Here is a 17,952-nt window from a genome sequence, read left to right as displayed (position 1 = left end):
AATATTTCAGAACCACCGTGTGTTTGTACGTTTGAATCAAGCAGCAAACTCACAGACTGAAGCATAAAACCAGGGAGCAATGTCCAACTCTTGATGGACGGTCCAAAAGCATTTCAATCTTACAGACTATTAACAAAATAGATTCATGGCCACACTGAAGGTTTCCAACTGTTCAGAAGCCTTGAGTTTTGAATTTAAATTTCCATTTTGGTGATTTAAGAGTCTAAAGTGACAGTTTTTCAAAGGTAGACTGTAAAAGCTGGATTAAACATCCCATTTCAGAGCTGGAACCTAAAGGAGCCGTAAACCTGAGTCCTGTTTCTTTATTTTTTCATTTGCAGAAGACGTCATATTTTAAAACATGTCCGAAACACAGATTTTAATGTGAATTCACAAACTGTTTTAATTTGTTTTACGTTTTCTATGATTTCAAGGCCCCTCCTTGAACCGTCACCTTATCGTGGTGGAGGTGAGTGCCCTAATGATCCTAGGAGCTTTGTTGTCTGGGGCACTTTGTACCCCTGGTAGGGTATCCCATGACAAATTGGTCTTAGGTGAAGGGTGAGACAAAGAATGGTTCAGAGGATCTTTCATGGATGAACTTTCAAGGAGTCAGAGTACCCGGCCCGGAGGGTTACCGGGGTCCCACCCTGGAGCCAGGGCTGGGGTTGGTGCCCGTGAGCGAGCGCCTGGTGGCCGGGCTTTCGCCCATGGGGCTCGGCCAGGCCCAGGCCGAACCAGATATGTGGGCTCATCTAACTGTGGACCCACCACCCGCAGGAGGAACATGAAGGGTCCGGTGCAATGTGGATCGGGTGGCAGGCCAAGGCGGGAGCCTTAAGGTTGGTTTATGCTTGACGCGTCAGCGAGGTCCGCACGGCTCCGTGCGGAAAAGTTTAGTCATTTTGGGTCATTTTAACAACTACGCCCCTCCACCGCGTCTCCACACGGCTCAAAATTTCCGCAACGCGCACTTCGGAAAATTTCTAACCACGCGGACGGTCGGACGCGGAAAAACATGGCAGACCGGCAAGAACTAGTATGGCAGAGGTTCGTAAATACAGACATTTGTATGATTCAGCTCTCAGAGATCACCGGGATCAACATGTTGTTAATAATTCTTGGAGAGAAATAGCTCGCACTGTCGGAAAAGATGAGGACACTGTTAAAAATGCTGAAATGCCGTGTTGTAAACAGTAATTTCTACTTCTACTACGGTGTAGTGTTGGATGCATGCCGTAGAGCTTCATGCTGCCCCGTTCAGTTTGGGAGAATATTGGCTCACCGCAGAGACGAGCCGCACGAACCATAAATGCTGCGAGTTGTGAAGCGCGTTCCGTCCGCGAGCCGCATCACCGCGCGGAAAGTGAATGCGTCAAGCATAAACCAAGCTTTAGCGGTCTGATCCCCAGACAAGGAAACTGGTTTTTGGGACATGGAACGTCACCTCGCTGGCGGGGAAGGAGCAGGAGCTTGTGGCAGAGGTTGAGCGGTACCGGCTAGATATAGTCAGACTCACCTCGACACATAACATTGGCTCTGGAACCCAAGTCCTTGAAAGGGGTTGGGCACTCCTTTGCTGGAGTTGATCCGGGTGAGAGGCGGAGGGCTGGGGTTGGCTTTTTGTTAGCCCCAAGACTCTCTGCCTGTGTGTTGGGGTTTACCACGGGGAATGAGAGGGTAGCTTCCCTGCGCCTTCGGGTCAGGGAACGGGTCCTGACTGTTGTTTGTGCTTATGGGCCAAATATCAGTTCAGTGTACCCACCCTTTTTGGAGTCCCTGGGATGAGTGCTAGATGGTGCTCCATCAGGGGACTCCATTGTCCTGCTGGGGGACTTCAATGCTCACGTGGGCAATGTCAGCATGACCTGGAGGGGTGTGATTAGGAGGAACGGCCCGCCTGATCTGAACTCGAGTGGTGTTTCGTTATTGGACTTATGTGCAAGCTGCAGTTTGGCCATAACGAACACCATGTTCGAACATAAGGATGCCCGTCGGTACACTTGGTACCAAGGCAGCCTAGGTCGATGATAGACTTTGTAGTCGTATCATCTGACCTACGGCCGTATGTTTTGGACACCCGAGTGAAGAGAGGAGCGGAGCTGTCAACTGATCACCTCCTGGTGGTGAGTTGGATCAGATGGCAGGGGAAGATGCCGCGTAGACCTGGCAGACCCAAATGCATAGTGAGGGTCTGCTGGGAACGCCTGGCAGAAGAACCTGTCAGGACGGTCTTCTACGGCAGAGCTTTGACCACATCCCGAGAGCAGTGGGGGACATTGACTCCGAGTGGGCCTTGTTCCACTCTGCGATTGTTGAGGCAGCTGTTGCTAGCTGTGGTCACAAGGTGGCCAGTGCCAGTCGTGGTGGCAACCCCCGTACCCGCTGGTGGACACCAGAGGTTCAGGGAGCCGTCAGGCTGAAGAAGGAAGCCTACAGGGCGTGGCTGGTTTGTGGGTCTCCGGAAGAATCAGACAGGTACCAGATAGCCAAGCGGGGTGCAGCAGTGGCAGTTGCCGAGGCAAAATTTCGGGCGTGGGAGGAGTTTGGTGAAGCCATGGAGAAGGACTATCGATTGGCTCCAAAGAGGTTCTGGCAAACTGTCCGGCGCCTCAGGAGAGGGAGGCAGCAACTCGCTCACACTGTGTACAGTGGGGATGGGGAGCTGCTGACGTCAACTGGGGCTATAGTCGGACGGTGGAAGGACTACTTTGAGGAGCTCCTCAATCCCACCTACGCGCATTCCGAGGAGGAACCAGAGCCGGGAGACCTGGGTATCTCGGGGGCAGCAGTTACTGAGGTAGTCAAACAACTACACAGCGGTAGAGCACCGGGGGCAGATGAGATTCGTCCTGGGTATCTCAAGGCTATGGTTGTTGTAGGGCTGTCGTGGTTGACACGTCTCTGCAACATTGTGTGGTCATCGGGGGCAGTTCCTGTGGAGTGGCAGACAGGGGTGGTGGTCCCCATCTTTAAGAAGGGTGACCTGAGGGTGTGTTCCAACTATAAGGGGATCACACTCCTCAGCCTCCCTGGAAAGATTGAGGAGAGCAATGTGGTTTTCATCCTGGCCGTGGAACTGTGGACCAGCTCTATACCCTTGCAAGGGTGATGGAGGGGGCATGGGAGTTTGCCCAACCAGTCCACATGTGTTTTGTGGATTTGGAGAAGGCTTATGATCGTGTCCCCAGGACACCCTGTGGGAAACGCTCCAGGAGTATGGGGTGGGTGGCTTTCTGTTAAGGGCCATTCAGTCCCTTTACCAGAGGAGCGCAAGTTTGGTCCGCATAGCCGGTAGTAAGTCGGACCTGTTCCCGGTGAGGGTTGGACTCCGCCAGGGCTGCCCTTTGTCACTGGTTCTGTTCATTACCTTTATGGACAGAATTTCTAGGCACAGCCGTGGTGTGAAGTGTGTCGAGTTTGGTGGCAGGAGAATCTCGTCTCTGCTTTTTGCAGATGATGTGGTCCTTCTAGCTTCATCCAGCTCTGACCTTCAGCTCTTGCTGGGTAGGTTTGCGGCCGAGTGTGAAGCGGCTGGGATGAGGATCAGCACCTCCAAATCTGAGACCATGGTTCTCGACTGGAAAAGGGTGGCTTGCCAACTCCGGGTCAGGAGAGAGGTCCTACCTCAAGTGGAGGAGTTTAAGTATTTCAGGGTCTTGTTCACGAGTGAGGGTAAGAGGGATCGGGAGATCGACAGGCGGATTGGTTCGGCATCTGCAGTGATGCGGACGCTGAGCCAATCTGTCGTGGTGAAGAGGGAGCTGAGCCAGAAAGCCAGGCTCTCGATTTACCGGTCGATCTTTGTCCCAATCCTCACCTATGGTCATGAGCTTTGGGTAATGACTAAAAGAACAAGATCGCGGATACAAGTGGCCGAAATGAGTTTTCTCCGTAGGGTGGCCGGGCTCAGCCTTAGAGATAGGGTGAGGAGCTTGGACATTTGGGAGGGACTCGGAGTAGAACTGCTGCTCCTCCGGATCGAAAGGAGTCGGTTGAGGTGGTTTGGGCATCTGGTCAGGATGCCTCCTGGACTCCTCCCTGGGGAGGTGTTTCGGGCATGTCCTGCCCGCAGGAGGCCCCCGGGTCGACCCAAGACACGTTGGAGAGGTTACATCTCCAATCTGGTCCGGGAACGCCTTGGGGTCCTGCCGGAGGAGCTGGTGGAGGTGGCCGGGGAGAGAACGGTCTGGAGCTCCCTAGTTGGGATGCTGCCCCCGCGACCCGGACCCAGATAAGCGGAGGAAGACGACGACGACAATGATTTCAAGGCGTTTTATGTTGATAATTTCTAATCAGCCTTTGTTTAATCCCCTTACTGAAGGAAAAAGGAACACACTAAAAAGATGGTTTATTATTGTGAAGAGCTTGGTTCCTTGATTATCATCGTAAACTAAGCAGATCAAAATGAACCATTTAGGAGGATCCCAGAGGATTTTCCTCCAGTGTCTTTGCGTTTGTAGCTCGTGTCTGCTCCTTGCGTGTCACATCTGCTTGTAAAAACTTGAAATTGTCTCGGCTGAATGCAGAACTTCAAAAGTCCCATCTAGTAGAGGCTACAGACATCTTTTTAATACGATCTTTGGTTTGGAGCAGCTCCACACCCAAAGCTCCTTAAATGCAAAGTGCTGCTTTTTCTTACAGCCTCAGGCTCATTGTTTTAGCTGGAGGCAAAACCCTCAGCAGAGACAGGCACACCTCAGTTTCAGTCACTCTGACATCAGCTTTAGCGAACAGTCAGCTGGAGGGGGATCGGCTGGACCGTAAACCCGTCCAAAATTTAAAGTCAATTTAAAGTTTTCCTGTTAATTATGAGTTTTAAGCTCCTTTTGGTTGTGTCCTCAGGGGCGGCAGAAAGGGCAGAGTACCACATCATGTCCCACCCCCAGACGTTTCCACGGGGCTTGGCTCCAGACTACAGAGGAGTTCCTGTGGGGACGACACTGGGCCGAAGGGGCAGAAACCTTTTTGCTCCACAAGCCTTTCAAACTCACAGCAGGCCTCTGAACAAAGCAACGGCAGTGTTTGGCCACGCTGGAGGCAGGCTGGTGGTGCCCAACACAGGTGAGCCCGCTGCGAGGCAATCTAATTCGACACGAGTGTAAACCTGAGCGAGGTTTTCTCTACGTAAAGCCACAACTATAAAATGCTAGGTTTGTTACTGAATTCACTTCAGTTCAGCAGATTTTTATTGTGCTAGTTCCTAAAGCACACACACTAGCTCCATAATCCAACAGTTTATCGTGAGCTCCACCTGAACCCCTCCTGCTCCGTTCACCAGGATTTTCAAGCGGCTCCTTGTCGTGGCCTACATTCATCATCCTGTCCCTAAAGGCGCTTTATCCTCTCCCAGATTGGTGGTAATTGTTTATGATGCCATACAACTCCGTCTATGATTACATGTGCTTGTGTTTAAGAAGGAGACAGCCTGTGTGTGTGTCGGTTTGTGACAAAGAGTGCTGGCAGCACTGATTCACAAGGCCTTTGAGACTTCGCTTCTGTCACCTCTTTCTGGGGCCATCACCCCCTCTGGCTGTCACCCTCAGTAAAGAGAGCTGACAGCTGAGCAGGTGTGCCGTGTGTGTGTGTGTGCATGCGTGCGTGCGTGCGTGCACATGTCGGGCTGTTTTCTGATCAGCTCTCTCTCTCTCTCTCTCTCTCTCTCTCTCTCTCTCTCTCTCTCTCTCTCTCTCTCTCTCTCTCTCTCTCTCTCTCCCTCCCTCCCTCTCTCTGCAGGTATCAGTCTGTTGGTGCCTCACGGGGGGATTGCAGAAGACACTACCTGGGAAATGTACATGAGCATCAACCAGGAGGACAGCAGGTGAGGGACTTTCTCTCTGAGGCGGTGCAGGCTGCTTTCTAGGCTGCTCTCTTTTAATCTTTCAGCCCCTCATCTCTCATCCATCTTCCCTTGACACCGGCCTCTTCTCTGGCTGCCAAACAAGCACCACAAACACACACTGATAAACCCCTTTTATGAAGCCCACAAAGTGACATGTAATGTACATATTCGTGCTCACAGATGCACATGTTCCCACCCAGCATGCAGTCTTTTATCATCTGTGAGACACCACAGGGGAGGACATGGTGTGCCACACATTCATTGGCAGCTGGAGACAGATTGCATTACTGCCTCTAAGCAGCCGTCTCCATGGAGGAAAACACCCTTCACCGCTATGCTAGTCTGCTTTGTGTTTGTAGACGTAACTGTGACAGTATCGCTTCCATCTCGACTGGTTAGAGAAGTGAATATCGTCAGCTCTGTGAAGTTATAATGAAAGGCGGTGTCTGTTTTATTTTTATTTTTTCTGGTCAGATGGACTGAGATTGTGCCCGATGCTCTTCAGAATTCAGATGCAGCAAGAATCTGTTTCTGCAACTTTGTTGTTGAGGTTTCACGCAGCTCCTGCTCAAGGAGAAAATGTCATGATAGATAAGGGACAAAAGGAATCTAATACCTGTGACTGGCTTGCAAAATAGCATCAAAAGGTACCTGACAAGCCAAAGTCAGGTTTTGGACATGTTCCTGATTTAAAGCAGACAGTATCATAATGTCAGCGTGTCTGACTGAACCGTCGGCTTCCAGATATCAGCCTAACACCGCTAACCGCTGGAGCTTTTCAATGGAAGTTTGATTTCCAGAGAAAAATCCTAAGTGACGTTTCGTGTCAGCTGACATTTAACAGTCATCTCAGTGCACTTTCAGCACCCCCTCCCACATCCATTAAGGGCTGAAAGCCACGCGGGACAGAAAACACATCCAAGGTCATGCATAGGCTGTGGCTGTGAGCTCGGTTAGCCGGCTAGCTGCACAGCACCTCCAGTCTCTCCTGTTCAGCCAAACCGTTACCCTCTGAGCTGCTGCTTTGCTCTGATAAGCCTGATGCTGTTTACTTCTCTGGCTGTCGTTTAAGTAGCTGCAGGATCCGCACACCGCTGAGCTGTCAGTCAGAGCCTATCTTCGGCAGAGTCCGGGGGAGAAATTGGATCCTTTCTTCCCATTCAAACGCTGGCCATCTACATAAGACGTCGCTTTCCTTTGCGAAGAACAGGAATCGATCGGCTCTGGCTCAGTTTCAGGTGCTCGCAGGAGTTTTTGTGTCCTGCAGACATCAAGAAGTTGTTTTATGTGTGAACTTCTCCAAGCTCAGCAGGGGGGTGCAAGGTTGCCCAAGGACTAAATCATGTTGTGTGACAAAAAGCACATGACTTGGAAACGTCTGAGTGAATGAGGGGTGTTTATTTTTGAGTGTGTTGGAAGTTTATTTTCAGGAGAGATTTATTCTCATACATTTATGCTTTTGACCATCAAGTGTTTCCCACATTTCCAGAAGGGGTGGGGTGTCTCTACAAACTCTTCCGCTTCACTATCAGTTCATCTGCAACGCTGTCTCTCTGGGACTGGGAAGCTCTGGGCTGATTACTCCTTCCCACCGCTGCTGATGAGAGCAGCTCCGATAGCACCGAGTAGTGAGGGTGATCCAAATAAGCAAAGCTGCAAAAAATAATCAATTTAAAGGAAATTTAAATGCTCAGTAGGAATGAGATTAAGAGCAGAGTTAGGCGATGATCCTCTAAGGGCTTGTCACTACATTTTGTACTGAAGGCATTATCATAAAACCCATTGTTCATGTGGAAATATTGATTTCTCCAGCTTTAATTCTTCCCTATCGCAAAGTTTGTAATAAAAGCAAAACTTTTACAGAAAATGTTGCAAGATGTGACGAGCCAGAAGTTTTTTTTTATTGCAACATCTTGACCTTAAAGGTGCATGAGGTAAGAATGACATAAAGATAAATTCCCATTAGTCGTCACACACTGGTGAAATTTGTTCTCTACATTTGAGCCATCCCCTGGGGGAGCAGTGAGCTGCTGACACAGAAGTGCTCAGGAACCATTTGGCGGTTTATCTTCTTCAATCGAACCCCTTAATGCAGAGTGTCAAGCGGGGAGGCACTGGCTCTTAAATTAAAGACGACTGTGGACTCATACCAGTAGGTTACTGAGCTGGTCCTGTGGTCCATTCTTTTGTTCTTTTTTAAACACAGAAACAGTTTTGTTTACCTGTTTGTAGCTACAGTTTCGCCGACAGCTGCCGGCTTCTTCAGGCTGACGCTGATCAAGCTGAAGAAGCCGGCAGCTGTCGGCGAAACTGTAGCTACAAACAGGTAAACAAAACTGTTTCTGTGTTTAAAAAAAGAACGAAAGAATGGATTTAGAAAGACACAGCAAGAACACACCTAAGATGGTCCTGTGGTGATATCCGGGTACTAGCACAAGCGTCCCCTCCTTCCCGTTCATGAGTTTCATGGCTGTTATGGATCAGCACCAGAAGATTCTAAATGACAAGTGAAGATGAGTCACACAGTAGACAAATATGTTTAACTGTAATATCGAGTCGTTGGTTATTTAAAAATTAGCTTGAGAAATCATTAGAGCCGACTATTTGTTTCACCGTTAGAATAGCTAGCTCAACGTTAGCCTCTAAAGCTTGGTTTATGCTTGACGCATTTACTTTCCGCTTGGTGATGCGGCTCGCGGATGGAACGCGCTTCACAACATGCAGCGTTCATGGTTCATGCGGCTTATCTCTGCAGTGAGCCAATATTCTCCCAAACTGTAGGGGGCAGCATGGAGCTCTACGGCATGCATCCAACACTACACCATAGTAGAAGTAAAAATTACTGTTTACAACATGGCATTCCAGCATTTTTTTAACAGCGTCCTCGTCTTTTCCGACAGTGCGAGCTATTTCTCTCCAAGAATTATTAACAACATGTTGATCTCGGTGATCTCTGAGAGCTGAATCATACAAATGTCTATGCTTTCGTTCTTTTTTAAACACAGAAACAGTTTTGTTTACCTGTTTGTAGCTACGGTTTCGCCGACAGCTGCCGGCTTCTTCAGGCTGACGCTGATGGTGGCGCGTCACTTCCTTCTCCGTTTATCTGCGGGCAGCAGAGGACGTTGTCGCCCTCTACTGCCCGCTCTCCCCTCTCCGACGATGCAGTCCCATGCGTGGTCCAGCGTGTAAACTCCGTCGTCCCTGTTCATGGTCCCACATCCACGTCTCCTTATCTCTATTGCTTCCTTGATCCATCTTTTGCATGCAAAATATGCAATAAAACATACATAGGAGAAACCGGACGCCAACTCAATACACGGACAATAGAACACAGAAAGGAGTGCGAGAAAGAGGAAAGTCGTAAGCACACAAGAGCAGCAAAAGAAGAAGCAGAAAGTACAATAAAAAAGTCAGCCGTAACAGATCACTGCTTAAGAGAAAACCATATAATGGACTGGGACAACACATGGATCATAACCACTGAACAATAAAAATACAAAAGATGGATCAAGGAAGCAATAGAGATAAGGAGACGTGGATGTGGGACCATGAACAGGGACGACGGAGTTTACACGCTGGACCACGCATGGGACTGCATCGTCGGAGAGGGGAGAGCGGGCAGTAGAGGGCGACAACGTCCTCTGCTGCCCGCAGATAAACGGAGAAGGAAGTAACGCGCCACCATCAGCATCAGCCTGAAGAAGCCGGCAGCTGTCGGCGAAACTGTAGCTACAAACAGGTAAACAAAACTGTTTCTGTGTTTAAAAAAGAACGAAAGCATGGATTTACAAAGACACAGCAAGAACACACCTAAGATGTTCAAACATACAAATGTCTGTATTTACGAACCTCTGCCATAACTAGTTCTTGCCAGTCCGCCATGTTTTTCCACGTCCGACCGTCCGCGTGGTTAGAAAATGTCCTAGGTGCGCGGTGCAGAAAGTTTGGGCCGTGCTGAGGCGCGGTGAAGGGGCGTGGTTGTTAAAATGATGCAATTTTGCCACGCGGAGCCGTGCGAACCTCGTTGACGTGTCAAGCATAAACCAAGCTTTAGCTTCTTCACCAGGTATGAGAGTAAAACAAAAAGATGCTGCAGTTTCTTAGGGGTACAAAAAATTAGTACTTAGTATCTCCTGTTGCTGGTTAGTCGGTGTTGAATTACAAATGTCGACGCTTACTTGGCAACCTAGTCAGCTCACTTATGACTGGCTCTGGAATAAAGAAGTATGGAGGTGGGACAAATTGTAAAGCTCCCTCTTTGGCCTTTTTAAAAGTAGAAAACCTGACACACACACACACACGAACACATCTCCGCCCCAGCCGACTGAAAAGAAAATATTTTTGTCAATGTGAACTTCCTTCCAACATAATCAGACTGTTATATGATTATTTCACTGTAAAATTCTTACGTATTGCACATAAAGGAAGTATTGCAAATGTTAGTTTTAACCTTAAGTGTAGTTTAGATGCGGAAATATAAAAATGGTAGTTTTTCATTTAAAATGTTTTTTCAAATAGTGGGAGATATTAACGAGTTAACCCTTTGATGCATAATGGTCACTACAGTGGACAGGTACTCAAAATTGTTATTTATTTATTTTTGCTATTAAGCACAGCTGTTGAAGACTTTATTGCATGTGAGCCCCTCCATTTGGACTTCAGCAAGTCAAGCCAACATATTTCTTGTTCAGAATGCACACTGTCCACTGAGATGGACATGTAATAAATTATTTGTAAATTATTAAATGTTACGAAAAATATTTGTTGAAATTTGTTTCATTCACACCTAAAGACTAATGAAAAAAATTGTTTAAAAAATCATGGTTGAAGATTTCATAATTCTTTTTTACTGTGTGGGCGTCGGAACGAGCCCCCGCACCATGAGAACAAACATCTCAGCTCTAAAGCCGATTTTCATCCGCATACGTCACACGTCACGTGGTCAGGAAGCAGAAAATCCATGTGTTAGGAGATCGTTTTGGGCCACTGCTGTAAAAAAAAAGTGAGGCGTGAACTGGAAAAGTTTCTGCCAATCACAATTCAACAACAGATTATGAAAGAACGGAAAACGCTCAAAACGCGCGGATTCTTCCTGATGTAAGAGGTGAGTCTCTGCTTTGTTTTGTTAGTTTGGGCGTCGACATCATCATTGTGTGCAATGTTCTGTGACTCTTAAAAAAAACTGTAAAAACGCTGAAAAACGGCAGCGAAGGAATTTTCTGATCAGGAAATGGCTGGCAGTGAATGAGTTATGAGTTGGGATGCATACATATAAATTATATATATATATATATATATATATATATATATATATATATATATACATATGTATATATTGAGTTGGGATGCATATATGTGTATGTATATATATATATATATATATATATATACAGGCCCGGAGTGGCTAATCGGGAGGGTCTGGAGAATTCCCGGTGGGCCGCGCGATGTTTGGGCCGCATGGGGCCGGTGCTCTCGTTTTTGTTTTTTATCATTTTATTTTTATTTTTTGGTGCAGGTGTTCAGTCATGGCACTGAGGCCGCCGGGCTGATCACATACGCTCCTCCCGGCTGTCTCTGGCTGGCTCTACCTGCAGGCTGCGGCTCGTTTTTTCCCCCGTATGCGCCTGTGCGCACCACGTGACCACGCAGTTGACGGAAAGATGGAAAGTAGAAAGAGCAAGGGTGGCGCGGAGAAGGCAAGAATTAAAAAGAGGAAAGCGTTGGAAACAGATGCAGCCAAGGCCGGATTAACCATATGGGCAACTGGGCAATTGACCAGGGCCCACGAACTCTAAGGGGCCCAGGGCAGCAAGCGCACGAGCAAAATACTGTAGGCATGTCTGTAATCTCCCGCATTATATTAAACTAGGGTGACCGTATGTCCGGTTTTCCCCGGACATGTCCACTTTTCACTCTCTGTCCGGGCGTCCGGACTGGGGGTCCGCGGTCGTATTGATGAAAATGTCCGGCTTTTCATCCAGGAGCAGCGATCGAATTATGGGGGAGCTGTATATCTTACACATCCAGGGGAGCCGGAAACAAGTTTTCTATCTATATTACATCATTTATGGACTCTTCTGAGCAGAGAGCACAGAGAGCGGCACAGCGCGTTCTTGCGCAGCGCTCCAGGCAGCTGCGTCCAGCGCACGGTCCATTCTCAAAGTGGCACAACCAAAAAACTATAATTAGCACACGATCGTTCATGTCCGCACATATTCTCTATTTTCTGTCTTATTTGTGCCTGAAGCGCTCTGCTGCTGCGCAGCTCATCACCTGTGCTGCGCGGTGCTGCGGTGATTTCACCTCACTGACGCAGCATCGAAAGGCGCACTCCGCTTTGCGGTCAGGAGATCCATTTGATCTGCTCAAAAGTAACTGATGAGGTGAAAAAGTAAGAATCCTGGCAGCAGTGTTTTCTGGAGAGTTTAGAGGAGATGCAGGAAGATGAGAGACAGACAGGACAGGAAAATAGTTAAATAAAAACAAGAAAACAAAACTAAGTGTGGAATAGTAAAATGTAGGTAGATTTATCTCCACTACAAGTTTTTACCTGTATAAAACAATAAGTTATACACATGTCATATTTATACATTTGATACAATTCAAATCACCTTCAAAACTCAGTCACACACCCAGGGCCGTTTCAAGACATTTTGGGGGCCAAGGCAAAATGACCCCCACCCCCACCCCCACCCCCACCCACCCACCCCATAACTGGGCTCCCCAGAAGCCTCTGTGTAATTGTTACCCTCTCCAGTAGTATTAGTTATACAGTGTTTATAAAAGCTCCTCAGACATTACTGACATGTTCTAATATTATCAGATGAAAAACTAAATTATCAGACATGCTGTCTCACCTGCTTCTTTTCTAAACTTGCAAAAAGAAACAAAACCATTTGAAAGCCACTATTTGTGGATTCTCTGAAAGTTTCCATGGAGTGTGGGACAACTTATTTTTTCATTGATCCTATCGTCTAATCTCACAGCTGAAACAAGCACCTTTAATAATCTGTGCACAGGAAGCTTACCAATGCTGAAGTAAAACAAAAGGTATAATAATTTATTATTATTAAAACCTTGTTGCAGCACTAAAGCAGAAAAATGAGATTTTGCAATACATATGCTAAATATTTACATATGAATTGTTTTGGAGCCCTTTTATTGGCAGAATCTGATATTAATTTAGTTCTTACAAAAAATGGGTCCCAGCGTGGTTTGTGTGGCGTTGCCATAGTGTGACGTCATAGGCACAGATCCCCTGTTCTCTTGTTTGGAAATGGAAATATGATCACCCTACATTAAACAAACTGTCCACCCGGGCTTTTGCGCTGCACAGAGACGCTTCGCTGCCTACGACTGAACGCCAGTTGAGAGTCAGTCTCATGCAGACTGACCAATGAAGAGAGGGCCTCAAGTTAAGACCCTCTCCTCATTGGTCAGTCCACACAAGGTGGGTCAAAGGTTACTCTGGGCGGGTTACGTGATGTCAGGCATTCAAGCATTGAGTATATTTACTGCATATTACAGTAAAATATTCTGTATGTGACCATATTATGGTGATCCTTGGGTCGTGATGATGGGGCCCTTGAATATTGTTGCCCAGGGTACAACAAAGTGTTAATCTGGCCCTGGATGCAGCTAAATGTGCAAAAATGAGCACCTTTTTTTCTCAAACAAGCTTGCGGTCTTTAACTTCAAATGAAGATAAAACGGGTAAGGCAAGTCAAGATGTTAAACTTTACCGGCTGCAAATCACCATTCAAGTTAATTAAGCATCAATAATGAATTATATGGCATCATGACATAACGTTATGTAATATAATTTACAGTATGATGTGACTGATGCCACCAAACTGTCTTGTCAGAGTCAAACACAAGATCCAGTAGGCCTAATAAGCACCAGGCAGAAACCCACAATTCCAGAGCGGGCATGTACAGGTAGGATTACTTATTGAGTCAGTGAACTGAATATTATTAAAATTTATATGATGAAAACTATCCTGGCTCTATATGAAAGTGTTCTAAAATGCTAGATGATTCAGCATTGATCAGAAAGCGTGTAAAAAAGGAAAATGAATGCTGAATTGTGACAATTTTCACACAATGTAGTGTCAGAAGAAGAGCCAGGAGCCAGCAGTGAGGGTATTGCTCCTGTTGGGATAGAAGGTGAGCCAACTCATGTGCAAACATCAGTTTCATTATAATAATTTTAATGTCCAAATAATAGTAGTGACCTGATGTATTTCTGTTAGTAAATGCACAAAGCCCACAACAGATCGTTATTAGAATGAAAGTAAAATTAAATAAGCCTGCATATTTTGCCATAGAAAATATTTTAATTGGTTACAAAGATGTGTTTTCCATATCAAATGTGCTAAAGCTTTACAGATGATTATTTTAATTGTGTGCAGGTGAGTCTAGGGAAACTGGAAAAAGTGTGAAAGGGAGTGCTGAGTCATTTCATTTTAAAGGTTTGAAAATCTCAGAACAGCTGTTTGAACAGAATGTAGATTGTTATATTGTTAGAGAATGTGTTGTAAAGAACAATGTTGGAGATGTGCACTGATGTTCAAATAAACCTACATTGTAAAGCAACTCTTTCTTGCTTTACAAGAAAGAGTTGCTCTTTCTTGTAAAGCAACTCAACTCTTTCAACTCTTTCTCTCTTTACAATTACAAGGCTTTACTGAGTAGTGTGCTTTTGTAGACTATACATATAAAGTTCTAACATGATTTTAATAATAATTCGTTAAGTGGGCCGGTCTGGGGTCTGAAACTCCAGGGCTGAAAATGTGTCCCACTCCGGCCCTGTATATATATATATATATATATATATATATATATATATATATATATATATATATATATATATATATATATATATATATATATATATATATATACATATGTATATATTGAGTTGGGATGCATATATGTGTATATATATATATATGTATATAATGCAGTACTACTTATCGTACCAATATACCAAATGCTGATTAACATCGGCTGACACTGGTGTTAGTAACTATATATTGTGCAACCCTAATAAGAGATCTGTTTGCAGGAATAATTTGATGGATCCCTTTTGAAAATTAACACCTGAACTTCACATGTAGAAAACAAACGTTCAAACGTGAAAATTACAGGTGACGTGTGAAACGTGCCACGTAACAAATGAAAATGGGTTTACCATCTGATTTTTTACTATGTTCATTATGTTCATGTCATACCATATGGTCACGTTGTTTTCCCACATACAAGCATATGTGAAAACGCAGCAAGTCAGTGTTTTTTTTTTGTTTTGTTCCGTATTGTCTGTGTACGTAAGCTGTCTCCCTGCACTTTGATCTTATAGAAAGGGAAGACATAGCAGAGGGATAAACTCATTTTTAAGAGACGTTTTGTGTGACACGGCCTGGCTGATCCTAACTTTTTTCAAAACCGTTAAGAACCACCTTTAGCATCAGCCCGGGTCTCGTTCTGAAAAACCCTCAGCAACCTTCTATGTTTATTTTTCCTTAGTGCCTTTTAATTAGAACCCAAGTTTGTTCACCGAGTTCTGTTCAGAGAAGTCCTTAGAGTTTTAGGGGTTAAATATCTAAAGATCTTTACGATTTTGATGCACACTTAGTATGCCTGCGGTAAATCATTCACAGGGAACCTAAAATTCTGTAAGAAATGAAGCGTTGTTTAAAACAACTTCTGCTGATATTTTTGGCTCAGAAATGAGCAGAACATAGTCTGCTAGTCTTTTATTAACTTGTTGGCTTGCACAATAACAACACCGCCATACGCTGCGGTGACAAGTGTTGGGTATTAACATTTGACACGTTAGTAATAAAATAAAGCACTGTCAGCAGTTTTCACAGGGACTATTTCTTTGATAGAAAGTGCTGTCACGCCACAGCTGTTCACATCATGTTCTGTGGATTAAACCCAGGGTTGGGGAGGCCAGAAAGCGTTTCATTCTGTTCATGTTTACCAGAAGCAGATCTACAGTAGCTTACTCTTCTTGATGGAGAAATACAAACTAGTTCATGAACTGGAGGAATTTCCTCCTATAATTGTTGACCCTTTGCACGTGACGTCACGCCACCCATGTGACCGCCCCCTTCGCCATGATGGACGGCAAAAAGACCGTTTACACCCGTTGAAACTCCAGTGAAGGTAGTCAAAACAAGCCAGTTTGTAGCCTTTTATGGCTTTTGTTTAGTTGATTTGACAGTAAAATGGTTTTAGCTTGCTGCGTGGTCGGCTGCACTAACAGACAAGGACGTAAACCCAACGCGTTTCTTCTTTTTAATAACTTTGATGGAGACTGAGGACGGAGATGAACGGAGATCAGTCAAGCGGACTAACTAGCAGGCCTCAGATTTGCAGCGAGCATGTTTTTACCGGGTAAGATTAACGTTCATTTATTTCACGAGGAAGACAGGGACAGGGATAAACGTGATGTGTTTATACTAGTTATTGATAATCCTGATGGATGGGTATTTCACCACAGAGGCTGCGCTCCGTCCACTGTTGTGTAAAGTTAGATAATTATTAACAATATTAAAGCTCTGATGTATGATTACGTGTGTTAAAATTACGTTATTTATTTATATGAGCGTCGCCGTTCAGAGATCTTCTCATCCCGGTGTGAGAGCAGCAGCTGAACCCGGTAACACCACCAGCAACAGAAGCTGGTAGGGATCCGGACTTTTTAACAATCAGCTTTGGTGTAAAGTGAAACGCTGTTTATAACATAAAGTTATAAATCCAGAGGGGTGAATTTAGGCAAAGTCAACAATATGTTTACATCGGTGAACAGCTGCAGAGAGAGCGTAAGCTAACGTTGGTAAGCTAGTTAACATACCGCTCTCTATGAGCCCCCGCTAGATGCGCTACTTCTTCTGATAACTGAACTGGGCATGAACTAGTTAAAGGAATGCTGGAGGAGTTTTGTTTTTGTTTTGATCGCAAAAACAATTTCAGACTCTACTTTTCCCTTTGTTTAGTACTCGTGTCGCTCACTGTTTACATGCTTTTGCCGTCCAGCATGGTGGTCCCACGTGATTAGGTGACGTCAGTGCAAAGGGTCAGTAATTAGGATTCCAATTCACAAACCGTTTAATGCTGTTGCATTATTATTACATGTAACAAAGAGATAATGTGCTAAAAAATCATGATCTGAGCTTTTATTGTATGAAATGAAAACGTAAGAAGCTGGATGAGCATTCTGCACACGCTTGGTTCTGCTTAATTAACAATTGCATTTGTAACTACCCACAATGACTGCAGCGATTGTTCTTTTGTTCCTATAAACACAATCAGGGATGCTGAAGAATCATCTTTAATCTTTGTTCACAGGCAGTCTGGCTAATTACCATAGTCACAGCAGCAGGTAACCTTGGTTTCCTCTGAGCCAGCGGCTGATTAGCACAAAAGTGCAGCTGCACGGACAAGGTGCCGCCTGAGAGTGTAAAATCTCGTTTCGACAGCAGATCTTTTAGTTTTCTAGCACTGATTGGTAAAAGCGTAACGTAAACTAAAGAAGCTTGAGCTGAACGAGCTTTTAAGGCACAAGATGATAAAAGTAGCTGCAGTTCAGAAAATTAATTCACAGGAATATGAGACATTAATGCTTGTTAAGCTGTTCTAAAAGTAATCTCCTAGTGAAGTAAATAACCTCTTAATCATGGTAATACCGTTTCATTTTGCACCTTCTACCTAATTTTCTAACTAAATGTATTCAGTTTCTTTTTCTTCATCTTGAACTTCATTGCTGTTATTGTCACATAAATATACCTGATATTTTTACCTTATTTTAATAACAAAAAAGAATTCAACTTTTGGGCAACTTGTTTATTTTCTGTAGGAGAGAAAATGTGTGTGATTTAAAAACAAACTGATAAAAAAGTTTTTGTTATTAATCTAAATAATCCCAGATGTCCAACATTTTTCAAATGCAGCCTGAAAAGCAGATTTATCATTTTACTTTGCCGGAAAAGAATTTGTTCTGTTCTTCTTTCCAGCTTTGCTTCAGTGGATGGATGTTTTCAGGCATTAGCTTCTGCTCTTTTGTTCTCCAGCAAATCTTCTCTATCAGGATCAGGTCTGGA

General features: G+C 45.0%; 1 protein-coding gene across 1 annotated transcript in view; it reads left to right on the top strand.

Annotated features, from left to right (window-relative positions):
* LOC107374870 (netrin receptor UNC5D) overlaps positions 1–17,952 on the top strand; it is a 354,048-nt gene that overhangs the window by 297,211 nt on the left and 38,885 nt on the right. The window contains exons 11-12 of the mRNA XM_015943168.3: positions 4,846–5,064; positions 5,737–5,821. Of these exons, the coding sequence (XP_015798654.3) occupies positions 4,846–5,064; positions 5,737–5,821 (304 nt within the window). The remainder of the gene's footprint in view (positions 1–4,845; positions 5,065–5,736; positions 5,822–17,952) is intronic.

This window comes from Nothobranchius furzeri, chromosome 6 (assembly GCF_043380555.1).
Source record: "Nothobranchius furzeri strain GRZ-AD chromosome 6, NfurGRZ-RIMD1, whole genome shotgun sequence".
Taxonomy (NCBI): Eukaryota; Metazoa; Chordata; class Actinopteri; order Cyprinodontiformes; family Nothobranchiidae; genus Nothobranchius; species Nothobranchius furzeri.
Note: the sequence above shows the minus strand (reverse complement) of the source record. Positions and strands in the feature narration are given on the sequence as shown.